The sequence below is a fragment of the Scyliorhinus canicula genome, chromosome 13 (assembly GCF_902713615.1).
Source record: "Scyliorhinus canicula chromosome 13, sScyCan1.1, whole genome shotgun sequence".
In the NCBI taxonomy this organism is placed as follows: Eukaryota; Metazoa; Chordata; class Chondrichthyes; order Carcharhiniformes; family Scyliorhinidae; genus Scyliorhinus; species Scyliorhinus canicula.
Window position 1 is genome coordinate 68,436,107 of NC_052158.1, and position 25,403 is coordinate 68,461,509.

At 48.3% G+C, this 25,403-nt stretch overlaps 1 protein-coding gene across 1 annotated transcript in view; it reads right to left on the reverse strand.

The window, feature by feature from the left end:
* Positions 1-25,403, reverse strand: part of LOC119975608 — a 147,383-nt gene that overhangs the window by 4,132 nt on the left and 117,848 nt on the right. Inside the window, exons 24-31 of the mRNA XM_038815396.1 lie at positions 22,282-22,454; positions 16,206-16,383; positions 13,378-13,514; positions 11,095-11,191; positions 10,390-10,434; positions 6,905-7,069; positions 5,080-5,236; positions 2,359-2,423 (exon numbers count right to left, since the gene is read on the reverse strand). Coding sequence (XP_038671324.1) covers positions 2,359-2,423; positions 5,080-5,236; positions 6,905-7,069; positions 10,390-10,434; positions 11,095-11,191; positions 13,378-13,514; positions 16,206-16,383; positions 22,282-22,454 — 1,017 coding nt within the window. The remainder of the gene's footprint in view (positions 1-2,358; positions 2,424-5,079; positions 5,237-6,904; positions 7,070-10,389; positions 10,435-11,094; positions 11,192-13,377; positions 13,515-16,205; positions 16,384-22,281; positions 22,455-25,403) is intronic.

Genomic DNA, 25,403 nt, shown 5'->3' on the forward strand with positions numbered 1-25,403 from the left:
TTCCTAACACTTCTCATGGACCCACCCTCCTCCCCCACACCCCATGGTCCCCTCAGTAGATAGTCTGCTTTTTTAAAAATTCATTTACGGGACGTGGATGTCGCTGGTTAGGCCAAAATTTATTGCCATCCATAGTTGCCCTTCAGAAGGTGGTGGTGAGTGGTCTTCTTGAACAACTGCTGTCCCTGAGGTGTAGATACACCCACTGTGCTGTTAGGAAGGGAGTTCCAGGATGTTGCCCCAGCGACTGTGAAGGATTGGCGATATATTTCCAAGTCGGAATGGAGTGTATCGACCCCTGAGAGCCCCGCAAAGGTGAGGAGTTATGCAGTTGAGTGCATTCACTGGATCCGCATTCTGACCTCATGGGGAACCAGACGCTGCCACTCGTCATCGACTGAACAGTGTGACTGATGGGAGAAATCACCATAACACCTTGCATTGGCATTGCCGACTTCTCTGTCATGGAGAAATGAGTAATAGCCTTCGAGTTCAATGCTAGAGGCCTCGGTTTCCAACTTGATAAACATAAATAACCAAATAAACAGAATCAAATAAACTAAGGGACAAATTAAAGAGACAGTCCCTTAAAGGGAAACTGCCTTTAACAAAAGCGAATCACAAATGAGAGTTAGAACGTAAAATCAAAATGTGATTATCGCGGTCAATAAGGCCTCGATGGTGCCAGTGGACACCGCATGCTCCATCCCCAGGGGCAGCCAGCCGTGAATGTAGCTGTGGTCGAGGGGCAGACAGTCGATTGCCCGCAGCCTGGACCTGTTGATGGCAACTTTGACCAAGCCCAGGACCAAGTTCACAAGGAGGTCTTCCTCCTTCCCCTCTCCCCACCGAGAGTCCATAAATCAGGAGTGTGGGATTTCCAAAGGTTAATAATTAGGCGGAAATCAGTGGCAAATTCATGCATTGCAATGTTGGCTAAATTGGCACAATTGATTTGTCAAGGAAGGGTCAGGGAGCTGATTAGCCCACTGGCTTTCACTTTGGCAGGCAAGACACACCTGATGTGTCTGAAGGCTGCAATTTACAATGAACTTAATCTTTAAAGTTTAAATAAGCCTTACAACTTGAAGACCTAGCCACCCAGACACAAATTCCTGAGAACATGGCCTCCATAACATAATCTTGAACCTCCAGACATCTCATGTCCCCTGGCTTGAAGGTGCAGCCTGAGTGTGGAAATTCATTCTAACTGTACTCACCCTTCCCACTATGTGAGGGTCTTCAGCCCTCATGAGGTGGAAACCACCCCTTGCCGGAGTCCCCCACTCTGCAGCCTGGCATCTCTATCCAGGTACTTCACAGTTGACCCCTCGGCTGACCCCATGGATTCACCTGCTCCCACCCATTTTACAGCTGCCACTCTGGAAGGGTAATCCCTCAGCGGTGATCTCGCCACAAACCCAGCAAGTAGGACCCTGCAAACCAGCCAGCAGATCCCTTTAAATCTAAAGGCTCATAGCCATGATGGATCGCTAAGGCCTGCAAGTGACCCATCCCCCCCCCCCCCCCCCACCCACATGTCCGAGAATGGACCCTGCAAACCAGCCAGCAGATCCCTTTAAATCTAAAGGCTCACAGCCATGATGGATCGCTAAGGCCTGCAAGTGACCCCCCCCCCCCCCCCCCCCCCCCCCCCCCCCCCGCCACCCCACCAGCCCCATGTTTCATTTCTCTGTGTCCCTCACATCCTCTCCGGTGCCCTCTCTGCAATTGGCACCTTAGAGGATGATGGCCAGGTTCTTGTTTGATATAGGTGTCATAAATCGTGATGTCACACAAGGTGTCCGATAAATATTCAGCGAGCGGAAAGATGTCCCAACAGGCGGATTTGCGAATGATATTATTTTTTTAAAAAATAAATTTAGATTAGCCAATTATTTTTTCCAATTAAGGGACAATTTAGTGTGGCCAATCCACCTACTCTGCACATTTTTGGGTTGTGGGGGCGAAACCCACGCAGACACGGGGAGAACGTGCAAACTCCACACGGACAGTGACCCAGAGCCGGGATCGAACCTGGGACCTCAGCGCCGTGAGGCGGTTGTGCTAACCACTAGGCTGCCTGCGAATGATATTATAATGTATTAAAATGATGTCCCCTGCCTTCCACCACAGATTTATCATCGCATCACCGAGGCGCCTGAAAAATCAGAAAACGCAATCTCGCCATTCTCCATGACGGCTAACGCTGGCTGAAAATTGCCCCAAAATCTTTAACCCAGGGACTAACACTCCAGTTTGAAATTAGTTACGACACAGGTCAGGATTCAAAGTTGGAACCTCTGGTGTATGTGGTTCAGGGTGAATCAACTCAAGGTCACCGGGAAGATCACGTACCATCAGTGTTCTCAGGCACGGTGGTGTGTTTAATGAACGCAACGTCACCCGCTTCCACCAGGCACCTGAAAGAGATTTGGGCAAGTTAATTTGGAAATCAGATTAAGTGGATTCATTGTTTCCCTTGTTCTCCAATCTTCTAACTTCTTCAGGAGAGGCTGACCCTCGTTCACATATACCAGCTGGCTTGCCTTTGTTAAAGTTTGAGTGGAGACAATGATGGACAATTTATCCGATCTCACCTGGTGGGGAGAACATGGAATCAGATGGAACATTGATTTTACATCCACCCAATATTATTTGTCTGGGATAGAAAGCCAACATTGTACCTGGTATAGTCTGCATGAGACCTACGGGCATGGACCAATTAGCCTTCCTTTAAGCCTCGAAGCATACGAGCCTCCCCACTGAAGGGCGGGGAATAATGGCCCGAATGGGAGATGAGCAGAGTAGTCCGGCTGGGACTTGAAGTGCATTGCGTAAATAGTTGTTTATTAATTAAAACGAGTTTCTTTATGCCTCTGATTGTGGCCTCCTCTGTGGCCACTAATTGACGACGAGGGTAAAAGTGGAGCTGCAGACGGCGCTGCTAACTGTTGGGAGCACTGCCATCTCTTCTTGTACTACAGGAATAAAGTTTGCATTGATTTCAAAATGGCCCACTTTAGAACATAGAACAGTACAGCACAGAACAGGCCCTTCGGCCCTCAATGTTGTGCCGAGCAATGATCACCCCACTCAAACCTTCTATCCACCCTATACCCGTAACCCAACAACCCCCCCCCCCCTTTAACCTTACTTTTTTTTTTAGGACACTACGGGCAATTTAGCATGGCCAATCCACCTAACCCGCACATCTTTGGACTGTGGGAGGAAACCGGAGCACCCGGAGGAAACCCACGCACACACGGGGAGGACGTGCAGACTCCGCACAGACAGTGACCCAGCCGGGAATCGAACCTGGGACCCTGGAGCTGTGAAGCATTTATGCTAACCACCATGCTACCATGCTGCCCCTTTGTGGCCACTAAAGTACCCAATCCCTTCAAGCTTCCCACTTGGGTGAATTAGGTTAAATTTTCTCCCCGGGTGTCAGCAGGCAGTTTGACCCCGCTGGATTTACACCCGAACTGGGTTCTGTCCATAACCCTAACCATCCTTCACTTTCCAGCAGCAATCGCTATCTGTCAATCAGGCGGCAACGATTTCCTCTCTCAGTTGTAGCAATCTTATTCACCCAGTCAGCTTCAGTTACGTGCTAAACTGCTTGTGCCGTTGCTCCCGCCATTTTCTATTTTCACTTCCGATGGTGTTTGCTGGATCATTTCAATAATATACATCCTTTCTCACCCATGCTCTTGAGTCAGAAGGTTGTGGGTTCAAGTCCTATTTCAGAGGTTTGATCCAGGCTTCAGCACAGTACCAAGGGAGGTGTTTTCTTTCAGAAAAGACATTAAATCAAAGGCCCAGCTGCCCATGCAATGATGGGGACATAAATGATCCACACAAAGGAAGGACTGCCAAATGAAGAATGATTAAAGAAGTTGGGTTTAGAGTTCAAAAGAATGAGAGGCAATATGATTGAAATATAGAAGAATAGGGCAGCACGGTGGTGCAGTGGTTTGCACTGCAGCCTCACGGTGATGAGGCCCCAGGTTCGATCCCGGCTCTGGGTCACTGTCTGTGTGGAGTTTGCACATTCTCCCCGTGTTTGCGTGGGTTTCGCCCCCACAACCCAAAGATGTGCAGGGTAGGTGGATTGGCCATGCTAAATTGCTCCTTAATTGGAAAAATGAATTGGGTACTCTCAATTTATATTAAAAAAAAGAAATATAGAAGAATCTTTGGGGGTGAGACAGGGTAAGGAGGATGCTTCCACTCAAGGGAGAGTGTAGGACCAGAGGGCAGAGTTGCAGAATAAGAGGTTGCTCATTTAAGACAGATGTGAGGAAGAATTTTTTTCAATCAGAGTGGCGAATCTTTGGAATTCTTTACCCCAGGAAGCTGTGGAGGGCGAGCCCTTGAGCATTTTCAAGGCTGAGGTTGACAGGTTTTTTAAAAATCGGCAGGGAATTAAGGGTTACTGAGAGAAGGCAGGAAAGTAGACTCTGTGAATGTTAGATCAGTCACAATCTTATTAAATGGCAGAGCAGGCTACAGGGGCTGAATGGCCTATATTCCTGCTCCTACTTCTTATGGTCATATTACAGCAAAAAAAAAAAGCAATCACTGTAGATGCTGGAAGTATGAACTAAAAACACAAAATGCTGGAAATACTCAGCAGGTCAGCCAGCATCTGTGGAGAAAGAAACAGTAACGTTTTAGATTGTGGGCTTCTCATCGGACAAAGGAAATGGGGCAAAGCCAGGTACATTGCGTTAAGTCACAGATCAGCATCAGCAGTCACAATCTCATTGAATGGCTGAAAAGGCTTGAGGAGCTAAACGGTCTCCTCGTGTACTTATTTTCTCATGTTCCTATCCCATTCCATTATTTTGAAGAAAAGCAGAGATTTTGCCCAAGTACCCTTGTCAAGATTTATCCCTCGGCCAGCATCACTAAAACAGGTAATCTGCTCATTATTTCAGCGTTATTTGTGGGAATTTGCTGTGCGCAAATTGGCTGCCATGTTTCTTACATTACGATAGTGACCACACTTCAAAAGTACTTCATTAGCTCCAAAGGATTTTGAAAGGTTCTGAAGTGGGTTTTTTTTTTTACCTGAAGGCACCGCTGTAGCTGTAATATCTCTCATTGTTGTTGGCCGCACACTTGTCTGTAGGTGGCATTGCATCTTGACTACCGATACACAGAGAACAGAGCTTGGGGTGCAGGGCTGCATTCGCTCCAGGGGCACAGCTCTCACTGAAATATGTCGCTTAATTCAAACAGAAAATATATATTAATTTACGTGTTAGGTTCTGGCTGGACTGTGTCACTGACGGAAGTTTATAACATTGCAGGTCGCTGTGTGATATCACACAATCTGGACCAATCTGAGCCCGGCATTACTCCGTGCCAATCACTGCCACCATGAACCAATCGGATAATTGGGAAAAAGCAGTTCAAACATTTTCTTGTTCATGTTGGTTCTCGGTAACACCATCCTGTATCCAGGCCATTCAACCCATTATGCAGAGCACCTGCTCCCTACCAGAAACCGCTCCCAGCCTCTTCTCCAGCACCATTCTGCCTCCCCCAGCTCTCTTCTCCCTCTCCGGGGATGTATCCCACTTTCCACAGTTTCTGGGTCCCTTCTTGCTCCACCGTTCAAAAACCACTCAAAATCCACCCACTGGCCTACAGAAACATCCAACTGTGCTTCTGAAGAGCCATTACCTTTTACAAGCCTTTTGATTGACAGGTGGATCTAGATCACAATCCACCCACACTTAGAAATGTTTATGGAGCCAAGGGAGAAACCCAGCGTGATGAGAACCGGCATGTCTGGCTTCACAGAGATCGGGGCATCATTATTAAAGGGTGCTCTGATCTTAGAATAACAATACAGCGCCCAGCCACCTGCTGGCAGTTGGCACTGCCAGTCTGTTGGGGGCTACGCTACGCTCAGACAGAGCACCTTTCTAGGTTGAACTTCAGAACGGAGGAAACCGCAGCAGTAAAAACTGCGGTTAGAAACAATCCCTGTGCTTTCTAGGGAACACTTACTTCAGAACAAAGAAAAAGCTTCTATTAAAAAACTGTGGTTAGAAACTACACCTGCTCTAAAGAGAAAGCACTTCAGAGTTAATGGACCGTTCCCCTCTGTCATGTGAGAGTACCTTTAAGAAATGGGTGTTTAAGAGATGTACCTTTAAGAAATGGGTGTTTATCAGTGATGTCTGGGAGTGGGTGGAGCTGGGCTCTCTGTCAGCTTTTTACTTTCATTTTAGGCTGTTTGCTGCAGCGTGCGTTTTAGTTTTGTTTTCAGAGCTGGATAGCTGCAGTCACTGCCAGAAGGTGTATTAGAGTCTCTCTCAGTAACCTAAAGACTGTAAATTGATCCTGGTGATTTAAAACTAATAACAGTAGTGACTTTAACCTGATGTGCTTCTGGTAAAAGATGTTTTAAGTCTTATGAATGTGAAAAGGAATGCTTAAGGATTACTTAGTATTGTATTCTTTGGGGGTTGTATTTGAATTAATGGTTGCTAAGATGTTCACCGTATGTTTTAAAAAGGTTAACTTGAGCTCACAGAATAAACATTGTTTTGCTTTAAAAAACACTTTTCCATTTCTGCTGTACCACACATGTAGAGTGGGCCGTGTGCTCCCCATACCACAATCTATTAATAATTGGGGGTCAGGTGAACTCCATGATACACTTTGGGGTTCTCTAAACCCTGGCCCATAACACCTACAAGTCATTTCTGACTTTGACACAGTTACCATCCATTTATCAGCACAGGTTCAAATTCCTGGAGCCCCCTCTCCAACAGCACGAGCAAGAGGCAGCCATGGGGAGAGAATGGTTACTTTTAACTTGAACCCGGAACAATTTAACAGGAGAAGCATCAGCTCGAGCAACATGCCAAAGCACACCTACAATTGTAAATGTCACAAGGGCTGATTTTTCCCTCCGCAATCAGGATTCCCATGGGCACGTTCCAGCCAGCAGTCCGCCCCACGGCTGTGTGACAGGATTTCTTCCCTTTCAGTGTTTCCCAGGTCAGCTGCGGATCCTTTACAACCGCCACGGCAAAGTAAGAGGCTGTGGGAAGAAAACAAACAATGTCATACTTTCACTGGAAAGGGGAAGCAGGAATTAGGGCAGTGGGAAGACAGCCGGGCAGTGGGTTAGTTTTAGATTATTCAGGGACAGACACAATGTGCTAAATGGCTTCTGAGGCAGAAAGTTAGTGGTGAGGGGGTGGGGGGTTGACTCAAGCCCCACTTAAGGATTTGAACATATATTGTGCCCGATTTTGACTGTGCGAGGGGGGCGAGTATTGAATAAGTTAAAATCATTATAATGTTTGTTCGTACTCCAGTGCAGTACTCAGACAGCATAATTTGTTTTGCAGAATCAGGTTTAGATCTTAACATTGGTGATACTTCTGCTCAGTTTGAGGACACCCTCCGCCATTTCCCGCTCCTGCCTGTCTCCCTGGGCAGAATTTTCTGATTTTCTTTCCAAGTTTTGTCTGAGGTGGGAAAAGTGGAGGGCAACCCGCCAGCTGCCTTGCCGGCTATTCCAGTCATACTTTTAAACTCTTGGATAAAAGAAGTGGAAGATGTGGGTCCCACCACAGCCCCGATTAAACAACAATAAAAACAAAAACACCCCACCCAGGACACGGACTCCCCAGGCCCATCCCCCCAAAATAGACATGGGGGCATTGCCAGGGTGCAGCCTGGGCATGGCCACCTCTCTCCTGGGTGCTGTTGGTTACCTGTGGACCCCCAACAGGGGCTGTTCACCCTTTCCCTATTATTTCAAAACATGTTGTAAACCCCACCAATGAGATGTTAGGGGGTCAGGGGAGGGGTGCGCATGGCATTCCCCATGTGGGTGGGTGATGCAGCAGGGAGGCCCGATAATGTATTTGAATACGGTTCCCATTCATTGCAAGGCAAGAACCCCGTTACGTCATTGGCGTGGGTGCAGGGGCAACTGAGCAGGAAAATCCCACCAGCACAAAAGCCAGTTTGGGCCCACCAGCACAAAAGTCAGTTTCACCGCCTCCCCCTCTTGATTGCCATTCTGGCCTGTTGAAAACAGGGACAGAAAATCCGCCCACTTGGATGTAGAGCCCTTGAAGCAATTTCAATGAATCTGTTATTTTCAGTGTCATGGAGAAGGAGAATGTAATGAGTAGAGTGAAGTTTCAGAGAGGGACACTGTAATGGAACAGAGTGGGACAAATGAGAATGCCTTCAGGGTATCTCAGAGGTCAGTCGTTGGTGAGGAGTCACTGAGGAGCATCCTGGGTAAACTCGGCTCGGTCACCATTTCCAAGGAGGGGATTGCAGAGTACCCAGCATCAAAGAGAGGCAAAGCCTCAAACATTACATTCCTGTAGTGTTTCCCTCCCTCCCTCCCCCTCAAACCAGAAACAGAGGCCGGGATTCACCCCTACCCGGCGGGGCGGGGGGTCCCGGCGTGTCGGAGAGGCGTGAACCATTCCGGCGTTGGGCCGCCCCAAAGGTGCGGAATTCTCCGGACCTTTAGGGGCTAGGCCCGCGCCGGAGTGGTTTCCACTCCGCCTGCTGGCATGAACTGCCTTTGGTGCCATGCCAACAGGGGCCGAAAGGACTTCGCCGGCTGGCATAAGTCCACGCAAGGGCCGGAGCGTCAGCGGCTGCTGACGTCATACCGGTGCATGCGCAGGGGAGGGGATCTCTTCCGCCCCCGCCATGGTGAGGACGGAAGAAAAAGAGTGCCCCACGGCACAGGCCTGCCCGCCAATCGGTGGGCCCCTATAGCGGGCCAGGCCACTGTGGGGGCACCCCAAGGGGTCAGGTCACCCCCCCCCCCCCCCAGGACCCCGGAGCCCGCCCGCGCCGCCAATCCCACCAATAAGAGAGGTGGTTTAAACCACGCCGGCGGGAAAGGCCTGTCAGCCGCGGGACTTCGGCCCATCGCGGGCCGGAGAATCGCCGCGGGGGGCCCGCCGACCGGCAAGGCACAATTCCCGCCCCCGCCGAATCTCAGGGGCGGAGGATTCGGGACACGGCAAGGGCAGCATTGACCACGGGCCCGGGCGATTCTCTGACCCCCGGGGGGGTCGGAGAATTCCGCCCGTGGTTACCATTATTGAGATTAGTTTGCAATTCATTGACTGATTGCCTTTAAATTTAAAACTCATGTCCCCAGGGCATTAGCCTGAGCCTTGTCCAGTGGATTATTGGTCCAGTGACATTACCACTACACCACCACATACTGCAGTGAAGAATGAAAGTTAATGAATGATATTTACCAGTTACTTTGACATTATAGTATATTGTAATACATTTGCATATGTGAGGACATATCATTTGCTACCTGCCACTCCTGGTAGTAAATTGAATAGATGCAAACATGACCCTAAACTGGCAGAACAGTTTCACAGCACATTTCCTACCTCTTCCCACCCTAGTTCCACCCACAAATCAGAGGAGGAATTTTGAAATATCTATGGTAACAAGTGCTCCATTGTCAGCGGCGGTCTCCATTGATTGAGATGCTTAACCGTGGCTTTGTTTGCTACCATTAGAGATCATTGATCAAAGGAACTCTGGGTTCTGGAGAACTTCAGGCTCTCTTGGTGCCTTGACCAACATTCCTCTCTCAGACGCTTACCATTCTTGTAACTGCTATTTATGACATCTATGTTTGTGCAAAATGGCTGCCTACTTAAGAACTGTGACTGCACTTCAAAGTAATTATTGTAAATGGAGCACTTCCCAAAGGTTATGATGAGGTACTATAGAAATAAAATCCCTCCCCCCACCAACCCCACTTCCTCAGCACACATGGGGAATTATACCTGGAACCTTTTGTCCTGTTTGATACACCATCATATTGGGATTTTAGTCACTTGGCTAGCAAAGATCCTTCAGCTTGGAAGGCCGAAGGGCCTGTTCCTGTGCTGTACTGTTCTTTGTTCAAGGCTAAAGAATTGAACCACGATCGTGTCATTAGATTTTAGTCTGTATCCAACAGATCCACACTCTGTCTTATTTTGTCCTCAAATCCCAGAGGAAGCTTGAGGTTGACCTGCATCTTAAGCCACCTCTACCCCCTTTGCTTGATCCCCAACAAGCTTCATCCTGGCTTGCCTTTGGGAAATATAACACTCTGCATTCAGTATGAGCCTTCTCTCGCCTGAGAAGATATTCCGCTCAATTGTATTTCCAACATTGGACCAAGGTTGTGTTATCCTAAAGGACCACCTTGTCAGGTAACAGCATGGCACTGTTTCAATTGTGTGGAGCTCACTGGCAGCTAGGAGCATGACAATGTTTTCAGTGGGGTGGAGCGGAGCTCATCAGTAGCGATTTCACCGAGTCAATGAGATTTGCCTGAGAAGTGAAGGTTTCAACACTTACGTATCTTGGTGTTCACTGTTGTGGGGGTGCATGGTTCAAGATCAGCTATGGGAAGAAAGGTTTCAGATAATAATTTTAAAATTTGATTGGATCTTTGAACATTCCTTACATTAAGAGGCAGGCAAACAACTTCAATGCATGAGTTTATCGCTGCCTGCCGAAGCCAGACAATCGAACGTGATCCAGGGAAATCTCCCTGAGGTTTTGCGTCTAATCATTACACTTCTTGAACAAATCAATGTTGGATAAACCCTTTGGGTTTTCATTTGTATCATGACTTTATAAAATGTGGGATCTCCTGAAGGCACATTGAAACATGAGCTACTTCTTAGATGGCTAGAGAACACTTCAGCGGATCCCCATGGCACCCCAGGCATTGTTGCAATTCAGGAATTCTACAGGAAGAAAAAGTAACAGAGCAAACCTTTCAGCCTTAAATATGATGCAATGAGTGCACACAGCAGACAAGGAATGCTGTAGAAGGTTAAAGTCCCCCTAAGCCTAAGGCTGAAACCAGACTGAAATTCCACACAATATATGAGACCATTTACTCCTTATCAAGCGCAATGGATTCTCATGGAGAACTAGCTTCAGCGAGATCAACTGTACTCGGGTCCCAGTGACCTTCACGCAGAGATCCTTTCCACATGCTTTTTTCAATCCCACTTCAAATAAAAGCAAATGAGTGTTGTGAGAGATACTTACTTGTGTTATAATACTCTGCCATGACTGGGACAAGACCACACTTTCCTCCAACATAAACCTCTCCCCCATCAAAACTTGCAGCATCAGCATCTCCAAACTGCAACCAAAAGATTTGATTAAAGTCTCTTTCTCTCTCCCTCTTTCTCTCATTCCCATTCACTGCATCCTAAACCCAAAGCTTCTCTCCAGGCTTGAAGTTAATGATTCAGAGTCAGAAGAGATTCCAGCCCTTCCCCCTCCTGCTATGATTGTAGCCAGGGATTGCTACTTTCATGCATTGCCAAGAGGTCACTTGATTTTCCCAAGACTTTCATCACTATCAGCCACTGGGAGTATTCTGAAATATTCCTGAAGTAGAGGCTCTTCGCATTCATAAGATTCTTGTGAACAAAACAAAGATAATTGGACAAGTTAAGGGTATGGTTCCTTGGGGAACTTTAGCCATAACATTAATGGGTTTGATTGTCAGTACCACTATGAGTGAGGAGACCATGAGTGAAGAGACTAGGGTGTGTGGTTGTTTAAGAAGGTGGACGTTGGAGGAGTGAGGGAGCAGCTGATGAGGTTAGACTGGGAATGGTTCTTAGAAGACCAAAGCTGTAGGAGTGGTGTACTTTTAAATGCAAAATGTAAGGATTATTAAGTAAATTTATCCTCTGTATGTGTCCTTGATTCTTGGAATAGAGGTGATGCTACCAAGGTTACATTTATTGTCCATCGCTATTTGCACTCAATAAGTGGGCCTTCTCCTTGAACCACTTAAAGTCCTTGTGGTAATGGTGTTAGATGATGAATTCCAGAATATTGGCCCAATGATGTTGAAAGAACAGCAATGTATGTCAAAATGAGAATGGTGGTGACTTCGAGACAATGGTGTCACCTTTATATTATTGCTTTTCTTCAAAGTTGCAGAAGTTTTGATGATGGTGACATTGGGCATGTTTGAATGGCCTCACCGTGCCCGACTTGGGCCTCGAGAGGCCTCTTGCAAGATTTATGAAGCTTGTTATGTTGCAACTTGGATCCAGCGTACAATGAAATATGTTTAAGCCAGAGTTACCCCAGGCGCGGAGCATAATGGCCTCGCCTCAGAGACCCTGTACAGGTGCTGTTGAGCACTGCTTTCCACAAACGTGGAGGGGAACCTGGCTGGTCAAGCCCTGCACAGGGTGGTACCCTGGCACTTCTATGCTACCCAGGCACTGTGGCACTGCTAGCCTGGTACCCTGGCACTGCCACACAGGTACCCTTGCAGTTACACCTGGGTAGCACTGCCAGGGTGTCCATGCAGCACTGCCAGGCTGGCCGGAGCACTGCCGGGCTGACATGGATACTGCCAGTGTATCAGTGCCAAGGTACCCAGGTGCCATCTTGCCCATGCCAAGGATCAGGCGCAAAGGTGTCCTGCCATTTTGAGGTAGGGCATGGGGGTATTGAGGATCTCCTCATTGCTAAGTTGGAGCATGGGGAGGGGGGGGGGAGGACCTGGAGGCTGCAGTGGGTGTTTCAGAGATGGGGCGCCATTCAGAAATGGCACCCTAATCTCTTTCTGCACTGGGGAGCTGAGCTCGTTCATGCAGGAATGTGCCCAAGTGAGGCCTCAACAGGGATTTCCTTCCTGAGGCCCAAAAATGAAGCAGCGTCCCGTTTAATAACGGGGTCGTTCTCGGCGATGCAAATGCCGTGAAACACTCCGCTAAACATGTCCAAACCGAGACTCTGTTTCATTTCCATTAAACTGCGCCCATTGTCGAAATATGTTTCTGTGGCATATCTGTACATTGCACATGTTGCAGCCCCGGTGTGCTAGTTGCAGAGTGGGCTGAATATTGAGTTCAGGGATATGAGGGCCACTCAAATAAACCGCTTCCTTTGAATGCTAGTGAATTTGTTGAGCCATCTTGCGGCAACACACATCCAGGCGAGTGGTGAGTATTCCATCTCAGTCTTAACTGAGTTTTAGATGGAGGCAAATCTCTACCCTGTTCTATTAGCCATGGAGTCAATATGCCTGGTTCCTGTTGAGCTCTGACACGGTCTCAGCAGATGCTGAAAGTGTCCATTGTTTTCTAATTTTATTCCAGCTTTCTAGCATCTGTAGCATTTTGCTTTCAGGGACTGAGACGATGGGGCTGTGCAGATGGAATTTTAGATGGTGTCTAATCTGAGCTAGGCTCAATCCCAGGGTCCAAAGGATAGGAAAATGAACCACTTGTTAATTCTACAAACATAAAATTCTTTCAGCCCCTAAAAAAAGTGATGTCTAACATTGCCGTTACTTACCATAATTTTTTTGATGCAGTCCTCAGCGTTGAGGCCCATCACACAAATTACAGCCCCCCAGCTGTCACACTTCTTTTGTTCAAGCTTACCAATAGTGCACCAACGTATCTTACAAGGATTCAAGGTACTCCTGTTCCCTGCAACACAAGCATTTTGAATGGGTTATTATCTTTCTTTGATACATTATAATCTACAGACTGGGGCAGCGTTGCCATCTGTGAGTCCGTGTCGAAACTGTTTGGTAATACCTCACACACTGACAAACTCAGAGCTCCAGCATCCTACAATCCAGAGAAGGAACAGGGAACATCCTCATCTCCAGTAGCCCCATTGGTAAAAGTCATCGTGGAACTTTGTTTCACTACGCAGAGTTAGGAATTTCTGAATTGTTAGATGAAAAGAGACCAAAGTTCTTCTCATTCCTTGGCAGCACGGTAGCATAGTGGTTAGCGCAATTGCTTCACAGCTCTAGGGTCCCAGGTTCGATTCCCGACCAGGTCACTGTCTGTGCGGAGTCTGCACGTTCTCCCTGTATGTGCGTGGGCTTCCTCCGGGTGCTCCGGTTTCCTCCCACAGTCCAAAGATGTGCAGGTTAGGCGGATTGGCCATGCTAAATTGCCCTTAGTGTCCAAAAAGGTTAACGGGGGCTGCTGGGTTGCAGGGATAAGGTAGATACGTGGGCTTGAGTGGGTTGCTCTTTGTAGGGGCAGGTGCAGACACGATGGGCTGAATGGCCTCCTTCTACACTGTAAATTCTATGACATCATTCACCTCACAGGTGATACAACAATTAATTAGTTGACTAACCATGGGAATTAATCTCTGCAAATAGTCGACAATAGACCTAGTCACGAGGCAAGGCAAACCCTAGTGGTGGAAAACTTTAAGAACCATTAGACTCTCACCGCATTATGTCTCAAATTACTTATATAGAGAGGACTGCAAAATGTTACTTTCTTGGTCCTTTAGTCTGGACAGCAGATGGGGTAGAATATTGGTTTCAGCACCCCTGGACTAGGCAGATGAAAAATCAGCTGAGGACCTCCCACAGGATCCCTTACCAGGGATCCTCGTTGGGATTGAGCATGCCTTTATACCCACTGTGAGTTTTTTCATCAAAAAACAAGTTCAGCAAAAACCACTTGTTACGCAACAAACAGAAAATGGACTTAAAAATCAACAACGACTTGTAATAATTTACCCAGTTCACAAACCTGACGTTAATGGAACTCAGCATCAGAATCTTCTTCGATAATATATCACCACATGCCTGCCGCAAAGTCTTGCACTGCCTCTGAACCAGCAGCACCGAGTTTGAATACTACCCAGGACCTGATGGCCATTGAAGGTGTGTTCATAACGTAGCTAAACAGTGGCTCATAGAATCATAAAATTTACAGGGCAGAATGAGGCTATTCGGCCCATCGAGTCTGCACCGGCCCATGGAAAGAGCACCCTACTTAAGCCCATGCCTCCACCCTATCCCCGTAGCCCAGTAACACCACCTAACCTTTTGGATACTAAGGGGCAATTTAGCATGGTCAATCCACCTAACCTGCACATCTTTGGACTGTGGGAGGAAACCGGAGCACCCGGAGGAAACCCACGTAGGCACAAGGAGAAAGTGCGAACTCCACACAGACAATCACCCGAGGCCGGAATTGAACCCGGCTGGAGCTGTGATGCAACAGTGCTAACCACTGTGTTACCATGCCACCCTCCAATTCCTTCCAACAAACACCAATGGCAGGTGGCACGAATGGGAGACATTTCTGGTCAGCTATGTAATGGAAAGAATGTTGTAGCCTCTACCATCGTAATCCATGGCTTCATACTCCAGCATGCATACAAAAGTGCACAGCAACCCGGACTCCCAGTGAGACCTGTGACACACCACCACCTGCTACCATGAAGGTGATAGAATAAAAGATTGAAGATTACCCGAAGAGGAATCATCATCTTCTTGTTTTGGGAAAACAATGCTTTCTGCGTGAGACTTCTATCCGCGATCGGTATGGTAAATGTAGCTGGTTTTCCTTTCTCCATATCCAACTAGGATTGGAAGACTGAGGTTGGTTGGAGGTCAAAAAAATATAATCCCCTGATGAAGATCCAGATGCACTTCAAAACAAATCTAAATCAAACAGTTTCTTTAAAAATGAATGCTTACACCAGGGGTGGGCAAACTTTTCCGTGCAAGGGCCACATTCAGAAATTCACAATTTTAAAGTGCCGCATATTATATTAATTAATAGTCCCGGTTGTAACCAATTAGCGTGCGGCATATACCTCAGCGCTTCCCCCGGCGGCATCCTGCCTTTAGCCCTCTTTTTCTCTACTTTTCAAAAATGGCGCTTCACCCGGTTATGATTCTGGGCGCCTCATATAGAACAGAGAACAGTACAGCACAGAACAGGCCCTTCGGCCCTCGGTGTTGTGCCGAGCAATGATCACCCTACTCGTCAACGTATCCACCCTATACCAGTAACCCAATAGCCCCCTCCCCCATTAACCTTATAAAAAATATATAAAAAATTTTTTTAAAAAAAAACATTTTTTAAAGAATTTTTTTTTTTTTATGACTTGATCTTGGTGGGCTGCATAAAGACCTTTGACGGGCCGTAGTTTGGCCACCCCTGGCTTACACCATATGACAGATGTCAGCACTGTATCTGTAGCGGGCAGCATGTGTCTACTGATGGATAGCTATACTCATGGCTCTAGTCATATGGAGGATGCCAGAGGCCACATCCTAGCACTCGTACAAGGAGTTCACCCTTGGATTCCCAAAGCCAGGATGTTTTACTAATATTCATCAAAATGCCTACCACTTTCAAAAGTCTGGAGAGCATTTGCATATTCACTGCCGAGATACAGAAGGGAATCCATCCCTTTGGGGAGTTCAATGAGGTTCTTTGTTGAATCTTTGAACAACAGGTTCTTCTTTCCATATTTTGTTGAGCTGAAGATATTGAAATCTGCCTGACTCAACGGCCCAAATAATTCCTGGAAAACATATTTGCAAACTCAGTGGTGTTATATGACACAAGCATTTAAATTCTTGCAAGGAATTTTCACCCTGCCATTTTATTTCAATGCTATAATATTGCACCAGCATTTAAAGGCATCTGACGCTGTTTTGAGTCTCTTCTGCAAACTAGATTCAATGCCAAGAGTCAAACATTCTCCTCGTTGACAATAAAGATGACCAACCTGTGGTAGTCACCACTGTTGTATATATTGCATACGAGATGTATTACGGTAAGGCTCCTGTACTACAGGTACAGGGATAGATCCCTGCCTGCTGGCTCCGCCCAGTAGGCAGGGTATAAATGTGTGGGCTCTCCGAGCTGCAGCCATTTCGGCAGCAGCTGCGGGAGGCTCCACATCTCTGCGTAATAAAGCCTCAATTACACTCTACTCTCATTTCGTCGTAATTGATAGTGCATCAATTTATTAAGCAGAGATTTTGCAACGATGGACCTCCGCATCAAGCCTGATCGCCTGCAGCTGCACCCTTAAGCAGACAACGCCAAGTCGGCCTTCGCCCACTGGCTAGCTTACTTTGAAGCTGACATCGGATCTGCGACAGAACAACCCACAGAGGCACAGAAACTCCAGATCCTGTATACGCGGCTGAGCTCCGATATCTTTCCCCTCATCCGGGACGCGTCCACCAACGCTGAGACCATGGCGCTTCTGACCCAGCAGACCAACAGACTCTACACCAGGCACCTCCTGTCCACGCAGCATCAACTCCCCGGTGAGTCTTTGGAAGATTTCTGCCGTGCCCTGCATGCCCTGGCGAGGGACTGCGATTGCCAGGCCGTTTCGGCCATTGAACATTCCGAACTCCAAATCAGGGACACTTTTATTACGGGCATAGGGTCGGCGTACATCCACCAGCGACCAAGAAACTCGCGACCTCACTAACGGTCGCCTCCCGTAATGTACAAGCGTATGCGCCCGACCGCACGGCGCCCCCCTCCTGGACATCGTGGACCCCACCAGCGAACAGCCCATCGTGGACCCCACCAGCGACCGCCCCATCGTTCACCCCACCAGCAACCGCTCCCAGCCAACCCCAAGCCTGCGCCGCGCGGGAGCCAACCAACCCCGGGGGACCCAAGTGCTACTTCTGTGGACAGACAAAGCAAACCTGGCAGCACTGCCCGGCGCGGAGCGCATTCTGCAAGGCCTGCGGGAAGAAAGGACATTTCGCTGCGGTGTACCAGGCAGAGGTCAATTGCCGCTGTAACCAGGCCCATTGTTCCTGCACCCCCCACGTGTGCCCGTGAACGCCGCCATTTTCGCCCCTGCAACCCACGTGCGGCCCATGGGCGCCGCCACCTTCCCCCCACCACGCCTCGTGCTCCCCATGGGCGCCGCAATCTCACTGTCTCAGGACCTCTGCTCGTCGGGCACCGAGAGCCAAGGCTGTGATGCACGCGGTCGACGAGACGCTCCCCTTCCAAGCCGAGAGCGATGCATCAGACGTCGCTCTGGGCACCTCCCTCAACCAGGCAGGCAGGCCCGTGGCTTTCTTTTCACGCACCCTCCATGCCTCCAAAATTCGGCACTCCTCCGTCGAGAAGGAGGCCCAGGCCATCGTAGAAGCTGTGCGGCATTGGAGGCTGGCTGGCAGGAGATTCACTCTCCTCACTGACCAAAGGTCGGTTGCCTTCATGTTCAATAACAGACAGCGGGGCAACATCAAAAATGATAAAATCTTGAGGTGGAGGATCGAGCTCTCCACCTACAACTACGAGATTTTGTATCGCCCCGGTAAGCTGAACCAGCCCCTCGATGCCCTATCCCGAGGTACATGTGCATGTGCACAGGTGGACCGACTCCGGGCTCTACACGACGCTCTCTGTCACCCAGGGGTAACCCGGTTCTTTCACTTCATAAAGGCCCGCAATCTGCCCTACTTCATTGAGGAGGTCAGGGCTATCACCAGAGACTGCCAGGTCTGCACGGAGTGCAAACCGCACTTCTACCGGCCAGACCCCGTGCATCTAGTGAAGGCCTCCCACCCCTTTGAATGCCTGTGTGGATTTCAAAGGGCCCCTCCCCTCCACTGACCGAAACACGTACTTCCTTAACATGGTCGATGAATACTCCAGATTCCCCTTCGCCGTCCCATGCCCCGATATGACGTCTGCCACAGTCATCAAAACCCTCAACACCATCTTCGCCCTGTTCGGTTTCCTCGCCTACATCCACAGCGACCAGGGATCCTCCTTTATGAGCGATGAGCTGCGTCAGTACCTGCTCAGCAACGGTATTGCCTCGAGCAGGATGACCAGCTACAACCTCCGGGGAAACGGGCAGGTGGAGAGGGAGAATGGGACGGTCTGGAAGGCCGTCCAGCTGGCCCTACGGTCCAGAAATTTCCCGGTCTCCCGCTGGCAGAAGGTTCTCCCCGATGCCCTTCACTCCATTTGGTCGCTACTTTGCACTGTGACTAATGCAACCCCCCATGAACGCCTCCTTGCCTTCCCAGGAAGTCCACCTCCGGGGTTTCACTCCCAAAGTGGCTGGCAGCTCCAGGACCCGTTCTCCTCCGCAAGCACGTGCGGCTCCACAAGGCGGACCCGTTAGTCGAGAGGGTACAGCTACTCCATGCAAACCCTACGTGGCGTACCCCGATGGCTGCCAAGACACAGTCTCCCTCAGGACCTGGCACCAGCTGGTTCCCCAGCACCCCCCCTCTGCCCCGGCGCAACACTTCCTCCCCCCAGCTCACCTCACCACAGCCCCCGGTCCAGGATGATCCATCCTCCCCTTGGTCCAACCCGGGGATGAAGATGAGGTCTACACGCTACCGAGCCGACGCCTGCTTCGCCAATGGGACTGCGGCGCTCACAATGGAGGATCAAGGCACCCGATTGGCTGAATTTGTGAACTTTCCCCAAAATGTTAATCTTAAAATGCATGTAAATAGTTTTTCCACCACCCCCGCTGGACTCTTTTTTAACAGGGGGTGAATGTGGTAGTCATCACTGTTGTATATATATCACATACGAGATGTAATACGGTAAGGCTCCTGTACTACAGGAACGTGGGTAGATCCCTGCCTGCTGGCTCCGCCCAGTAGGCGGAGTATAAATGTGTGGGCTCACCGAGCTGCAGCCATTTCAGCAGCAGCTGCAGGAGGCTACACATCTCTGCTTAATAAAGCCTCGATTACTCTCTAGGTAAACAGTGGGAAACCCCATTGACTGGCCAGAGTAACGGAGAATCCCACCAGCGTGTCGAGGCAGAAATGTGGCATGGCCGGGCAGAGAATCCAGCCCTTCATTATTGAAACTTGAAGAGTGTATTCTCAGGTCTGAAGCCGGTCTTCATTAATATTCCCAAAACGCAACTTGTCCTGCAAATACTCTGTCATCTTCATCACATCCGCATTTAGTGCATTTAACATGTTCCACTCACACCACTCCCATCCTTATTACCCTTCATGGACTGGCGTCTCTCAACTCACAAATTCCAAAATCCCATCCTCTTTTTCAAGTTGCCTGTAGGCCCTGCCCCTTCCCCTTCAGCTCTGTGTTCCAGCAATACTCTTCACTCTTCCATCCCTGTCCTCTTTTCTCCTCTCTTCCCTGTAAATATATTGTTATAGCTTCGATCAGTTGTGTTCCCACACTCTCAAAATGCTCTCCATATAAACGTGTCTATTCTGCTCCTTCAGACAGAACCTCAATCTTTATTCCTGCCTCCATCCACTTCCTCGACCATTCTCTCAGATTCTGTTCTCAGCTGTTGTTGCTTGATGTGTGGTATTTTCTTTTAAATTTCATCTCCGTTAAACCCTGGTCAACACATTACTAGAGAGGCTACAGATGATATTTACAACAGGAATGAAGAAGTTTAGCGACAAGGAAAGACTGGATGGGTTGGAGTTTCCGTCTTTGGATAGAGCAGGTTGTGGGGACACTTAATTTAGGTGGATAAAATTACGATGGACCCAGAGAAGTGGATAAGGAAGATCTGCTAGAGCAGAGAGGTCAATAACCAGCGAATGTAGATTTAGAGTAATTGATGGAATTATTATAAGCGCGTTGAGATGGAATTTCTTTCATCCAGGGGATGGTAGCATTCACTCCCTGGAAAAGTGGCCAATATAATTTCAACACACAGACACAATGGGCTCAATGGTTCATGTAGAAATAGTGGGGGGGATTTTTTGCCAGCATTCGCCACGGGGATGCCAACGGGAAATCCCACGAGACCGCGAGAAATATGATCTCGATGGCATGATCGTGTTTTCTGATTTTCCCTGTCCTTCGCCGGTGACATGTCGAAGATCCCACCCAGAAAAGGTGGGAGCCTCATTTAAATCAATTAACATATAGTTAAAGGACCTCCCGACCATATGTTCCCCCCAGATAAAAAACTCCCCCCTTGCTGATGTGATGTCACGCTGGCGATGTAGACAACAGGTATTGAAAAACGTGAAGCAGTGGAGGGGAACCTGCCAGGGGCACAAATCCTCCCCCCCCCGGGGGTGGGGGGGGGGGCGAGGAAGATGCCCGGGCAGGAGCCCATGGCAGTTCCACCCCGGTTGGCACTGCCAGCGGGCAGTGTTCGGGTGGGCTCTCAGAGAAGTGCCATTACGGGGCTTTCCCTTATGTATGGAGGGGGGGGGGGATTCCCTGCTGCTTGTTGGGGGACATTGCCCCAGTGCTTATGAGCAGGGATTGCCTCACACCTTGTGGGGTTGCCTCAGTACTTGTGCGTGGGGGTTGCCCTGCGTCTTGTGGTGGGGGGGGGGGGGGGGAAATTGCCCCACTGTGTGTGTCGGGGTGCATTCCCATTTCCGTGGCAGTGGGGTGGAAGATTTGTTTTAATACAGATTTTTTTAAAGGGCACCCTGATCTTTGGGGAGCCAGCATTGCCCACTCTATCAAGTCCCACCTCATCAACGTGACGGTAAAAACTGCACCCCCAGATGAGCCAGAGAATCTCGATAGAAAACTCGGTTGTGCGGCTGGAGAGCCACTTGTGAGTTTTGCTTGTCCCAGCCAGCAATCTGTGCACAGAGTACAAAATTCCGCCAAGTGGGTGGTATTTTACAGGACACCACAGGCAGGTTTGAAGATGCCCGTCACTTACCCTTCTGCCTTCGACCTCTCTCCAATTTTTTTACAGGGAGCAATGGAGGCATTGGACAGTCCACCCATCCTTGGGCCCACTGAGGTCCTTAAGGTAGTCCTACCCTGCATTTTATCTTCCCCGTCACAGCCTCTCAGACGCAATCCCCTTGCTGAGGCTTGCCAGCCGGGCCCCATTGGGGCACAAGACCCACCGTCAGTCCGGCCTCTGTTCACTCCTCCTCTTCGGGCACTGGCTGTAGTGCCAGCAGTGGCTGCCACTGGAATCTGGCACTGCTGTGACTGCACAGGCAGGCACCCGATTGGACAGCAGCTCCCTAAGGCAGGACCTCCTCCCCAGACGGTTGCAGAGTTCCAACCTGAAGCTAATTAACTGCCCGCCAGATGTTAAATGACTACAAGGCAGCCCATTTTGCCAGGGGTGCGTCCCCTGCAGACTCTTCAGTTGGTGCAGCGGCAAATCCTGCAATCAAAAAAAATCCTGCCACTGGAAAATGTATGGCACAGCAGGAGGCCATTCGACCCGCTATGCCTGTGCTGGCCAATAATTAGAAAGTAAATGTGATCAGCATAAATAAATCTGCTAACCAGTTAAGTCTGTCACAGAAACAATGGACTGAAGTTATTACAATTCTGTGATCTTTACCGTCGGCTTTTTTGACAGTCAGCTGCAAAATTCCAAAACTATGTTAGCTGCCCTGAATCTGAACCAAAACTGGTGCTGAGGCCGAAGGCCAATCTGAAAGCTAGAGCCTGCAAGATGCCATTGATCACTCAGTCATACCTGGGCTAATGAGAGGAATCTCAAAATCGCTTTATTCTTCTCACCATCCATATCGCCACTTCGCACCACCACTGCGTGAGATGGTACTTTTGCCCAGTGACATTCCTTGTAAGCTGCAACTGGCATTCTGCTACCATTGAGGCACAGGAGCTCATAGTCTTGTCTCTCGGCAACTGGGAACAAGAATACAAAATTACAGGTGACCAGGTCACTTTGTGCACTACCCCAACACCTTGTTCCAGTGCTTTCAGAAACAGCATAAGTTATAGGTCAGAGTTTCATAAATATAGTGACGCAACACACTGACACAGACACGGAATTAACACACTGACATAGTCACGGATTTAACACACTGACACAGTCATGGAACTAACACACTGACACAGTCATGGAACTAACACACTGACACAGACACGGAATTAACACACTGGCAGAATCATGGAACTAACACACTGACACAGACACAGAATTAACACACTGACACAGCTAAAGACACTAAACACTGACATTGTCGCAGACATAACACACTGACACAGACACGGAATTAACACACTGACACAGCTAAAGACACTAAACACTGACATTGTCGCAGACATAACACACTGACACAGTCATAGACACAACACACTGAATCAGTCACAAACACAACATACTGACTCTGTCCCAGGCACAACACATTGACACAGTCACAGAGGCAACACACTGATACAGTCACAGACACAACACACTGACACAGTCACAGAGGCAACACACTGATACAGTCACAGACACAACACACTGACACAGTCACAGAGGCAATACACTGACAGTCACAGACACAACACACTGACACAGTCACAGAGGCAATACACTGACAGTCACAGACACAACACACTGACACAGTCACAGACACAACACACTGACACAGTCACAGACACAACACACTGACAGTCACAGATGCAACACACTGACACAGTCACAGACACAACACACTGACACAGTCACAGACCCAACACACTCACTCAGTCACTGACACTACACACTCACTCAGTCACTGACACAACACACTGAAACATTCACAGACACGATGTGGTAAACCACTGATCATACACTACATGTATTACAGTATATTGCCATTGTACTCCAGTCATTAAAGTAAATCCTGGCCTGATGGCTCCACCCAGCAGGCTCTGTATAAAAGTGTACGCTCTCCTGCACTGCCCCCATTCTTGGGTCCAGCTGCAGGAGGCTTAACATCTAGCACAATAAAGCCACAATAGTTCACCATTCATCTCGTAGTCATTGATGGTACATCACACAACACAATGAAACATTCACAGACACAGCACACTGACACATTCACAGACACTACACACTGACACATTCACAGACACAACACACTGAAACTTTCACAGACACTACACACTGAAACATTCACAGACACTACAAACTGAAACATGTGCAGACACAACACACTGACACATTCACAGACACTGCACGCTGACACATTCACAGACACAACACACTGACACATTCACAGACACTGCACGCTGACACATTCACAGACACAACACACTGACACATTCACAGACACTACACACTGAAACATTCACAGACACTACAAACTGAAACATTCACAGACACTACACACTGAAACATTCACAGACACTACACACTGAAACATTCACAGACACTACACACTGAAACATTCACAGACACTACACACTGACACATTCAGACACAACACACTGACACATTCACAGACACAACACACTGAAACTTTCACAGACACTACACACTGAAACATTCACAGACACTACACACTGAAACATGTGCAGACACAACACACTGACACATTCACAGACACTGCACGCTGACACATTCACAGACACTGCACGCTGACACATTCACAGACACAACACACTGACACATTCACAGACACTGCACGCTGACACATTCACAGACACAACACACTGACACATTCACAGACACTGCACGCTGACACATTCACAGACACAACACACTGACACATTCACAGACACTACACACTGAAACTTTCACAGACACTACACACTGAAACATTCACAGACACTACAAACTGAAACATGTGCAGACACAACACACTGACACATTCACAGACACTGCACGCTGACACATTCACAGACACAACACACTGACACATTCACAGACACTGCACGCTGACACATTCACAGACACAACACACTGACACATTCACAGACACTGCACGCTGACACATTCACAGACACAACACACTGACACATTCACAGACACTACACACTGAAACTTTCACAGACACTACACACTGAAACATTCACAGACACTACAAACTGAAACATTCACAGACACTACACACTGAAACATTCACAGACACTACACACTGAAACATTCACAGACACTACACACTGAAACATTCACAGACACTACACACTGAAACATGTGCAGACACAACACACTGACACATTCACAGACACTGCACGCTGACACATTCACAGACACAACACACTGACACATTCACAGACACAACACACTGAAACATTCACAGAAACAACACACTGAAACATTCACAGACACAACACACTGAAACATTCACAGACACAACACACTGACACATTCACAGACACAACACTGAAACATTCAGAGAAACAACACACTGAAACATTCACAGACACTACACACTGAAACATTCACAGACACAACATACTGAAACATTCACAGACACAACACACTGACACAGTCACAGACACAACACACTGAAACATTCACAGACACAACATACTGAAACATTCACAGACACAACACACTGAAACATTCACAGACATAACACACTGGCACATTCACAGACACAACATACTGACACCATCACAAACATCAGAACCTCAACGCACTGACAGTCACAGATATAACACACTGACACAGTCACAGAACGAACACACTGACACAGTCACAGACATAACACACTGACACAGTCACAGAGCGAACACACTGATACAGTCACAGACATAACACACTGACAGTCACAGAATGAACACACTGACACAGTCACAGACATAACACACTGACACAGTCACAGAGCGAACACACTGATACAGTCACAGACATAACACACTGACACAGTCACAGAG